Source organism: Malurus melanocephalus, unplaced genomic scaffold (genome assembly GCF_030028575.1).
Source record: "Malurus melanocephalus ecotype Western Australia unplaced genomic scaffold, MMel_1.1 scaffold_1868, whole genome shotgun sequence".
Lineage (NCBI taxonomy): Eukaryota > Metazoa > Chordata > Aves > Passeriformes > Maluridae > Malurus > Malurus melanocephalus.
Window position 1 is genome coordinate 9,773 of NW_026625100.1, and position 1,521 is coordinate 11,293.

The 1,521-nt window shown below is 71.5% G+C and overlaps 1 protein-coding gene across 1 annotated transcript in view; it reads right to left on the bottom strand.

Moving 5' to 3' along the window:
- The window catches only part of LOC130587408 (tyrosine-protein kinase JAK3-like), a 14,713-nt gene that overhangs the window by 9,766 nt on the left and 3,426 nt on the right, over positions 1–1,521 (bottom strand). Inside the window, exons 3-6 of the mRNA XM_057388381.1 lie at positions 1,107–1,389; positions 908–1,033; positions 676–833; positions 399–510 (exon numbers count right to left, since the gene is read on the bottom strand). Coding sequence (XP_057244364.1) covers positions 399–510; positions 676–833; positions 908–1,033; positions 1,107–1,389 — 679 coding nt within the window. The remainder of the gene's footprint in view (positions 1–398; positions 511–675; positions 834–907; positions 1,034–1,106; positions 1,390–1,521) is intronic.

Genomic DNA, 1,521 nt, shown 5'->3' on the forward strand with positions numbered 1-1,521 from the left:
TCCCCGCGGGTGCCCGTCCCGAAAGGACACCGGCCATGGCACTGTCCCTGCGGGTCTCCGTCCCGCCCCGAATGGCACTGTCCCCGTGGGTGTTCGTCCCGGGAGTGGCACTGTCCCCCCGGTGCCCGTCCCGCGCATGGCACTGTCCCCACGGGTGCCCGGCACTGTCCCCTCGGTGCCCGTCCCGAGGATGGCACTGTCCCCGCCGCTTCCAGGTCCGCGTTTCCCCCCGGTGCCGGTGCCCCGCGCGGTCCCGGCCGCCCCCAATCCCTCCAATCCCCCTCCCCGGTGCCCCGGAGGTCCCCAATCCCCCTCCCCGGTGCCCCGGGGGTCCCCGGTCCAATCCCCGGTGCCCCGGGGGTCCCCAATCCCCCTCCGCGGTGCCCCGGGGGTCTCACCTGCACGCACACGGTCAGCAGGTAGCTGTCGAAATCCTGGGGGCTGCGGCGCAGCAGGAACAGCCCCGGGGCACCCCCGGCCGCCTCCAGCTTGTTCACCGCGAACTCGGCGCTGCCGAGGGCAGGGATGGCCGTGACCCCCTCGGGGACACCCCGGGGACCCCCGGTGCCCACCCCAAACCGAACCCGGGGACCCGCCCGTGCCGGGGGTGGCTCTGTCCCCTCCCTCCCCGCGTCTCCTCCTGCTCGGTGCTGCTCGGGGGGTCGCGGCACGCACCTGATGGGCCCGTGGCACTGATTTTCCAGGTCCTCCAGCAGCCGCGGCGGGGCCACCTCCTTGCAGAAATAGTGCTGGGCATCCGCYGTCAGCCGGTAGTATCCGTCCAGCAGAGCCACGAAGGACCGAGCCTCCCTCAGCGTGGGGAACTCCACCTCCTGCACCGACCTTGGGGTCATCCCCGTGTCCCCCCGAGCCCTCCGGGGGCTCCCCRAACCCTTCCCGAGCTCACCAGCACCCGGTTGTCCGCCTTGGTGACGGTGACCAGCCGGTTCTCCACGGCGCCGCCGTCCCGGCTCGCCGCCTGCTTGATGCTGATGTCGGCGATGTCGGGGAAGTCGCAGAAGTGCTGGCGGCTCTGGGGAGGGGACAGCGGAGGTGACAACCCCGTCGGCCACCTCTCCACACCTCACCCAGGCTGCCCGGAGCACCTCGGAGCATTCGCAGCTCCAGGACACGCCGCTGTCGCCGGACACGTGGATGGCGATGGCCGCGGYCGAGCCGGGGGAGCGCACACGGAAAATCTCCTCGTTGCGGCGGCGCTGGAGCCGCTCCAGGTCCAGCAGGTACTTGAGCTTCAGGTGCGGCCCGTCCGTGTGGCAGCCCCCGAGCCTCCGCAGGGATTTGCTGAAGCGGCGCCGGAGGCGTTTGCGGGTCAGGAAATTGTGCTGCTGGATCTGGCTCCGCAGCGGAGCCGGCAGGCACGACTTGTAGCTGCGGGGAGAGGAGGGGGGATGTTGGGGTCACCAGGGGGGGCGGAATGTCCCCAGGGGTGCCAGAATGTCCCCAGGGGTGTCAAACGTTTCCCTTGGGTGCCAGGCTGTCCCCATGGGTGTCGGGCTGTCC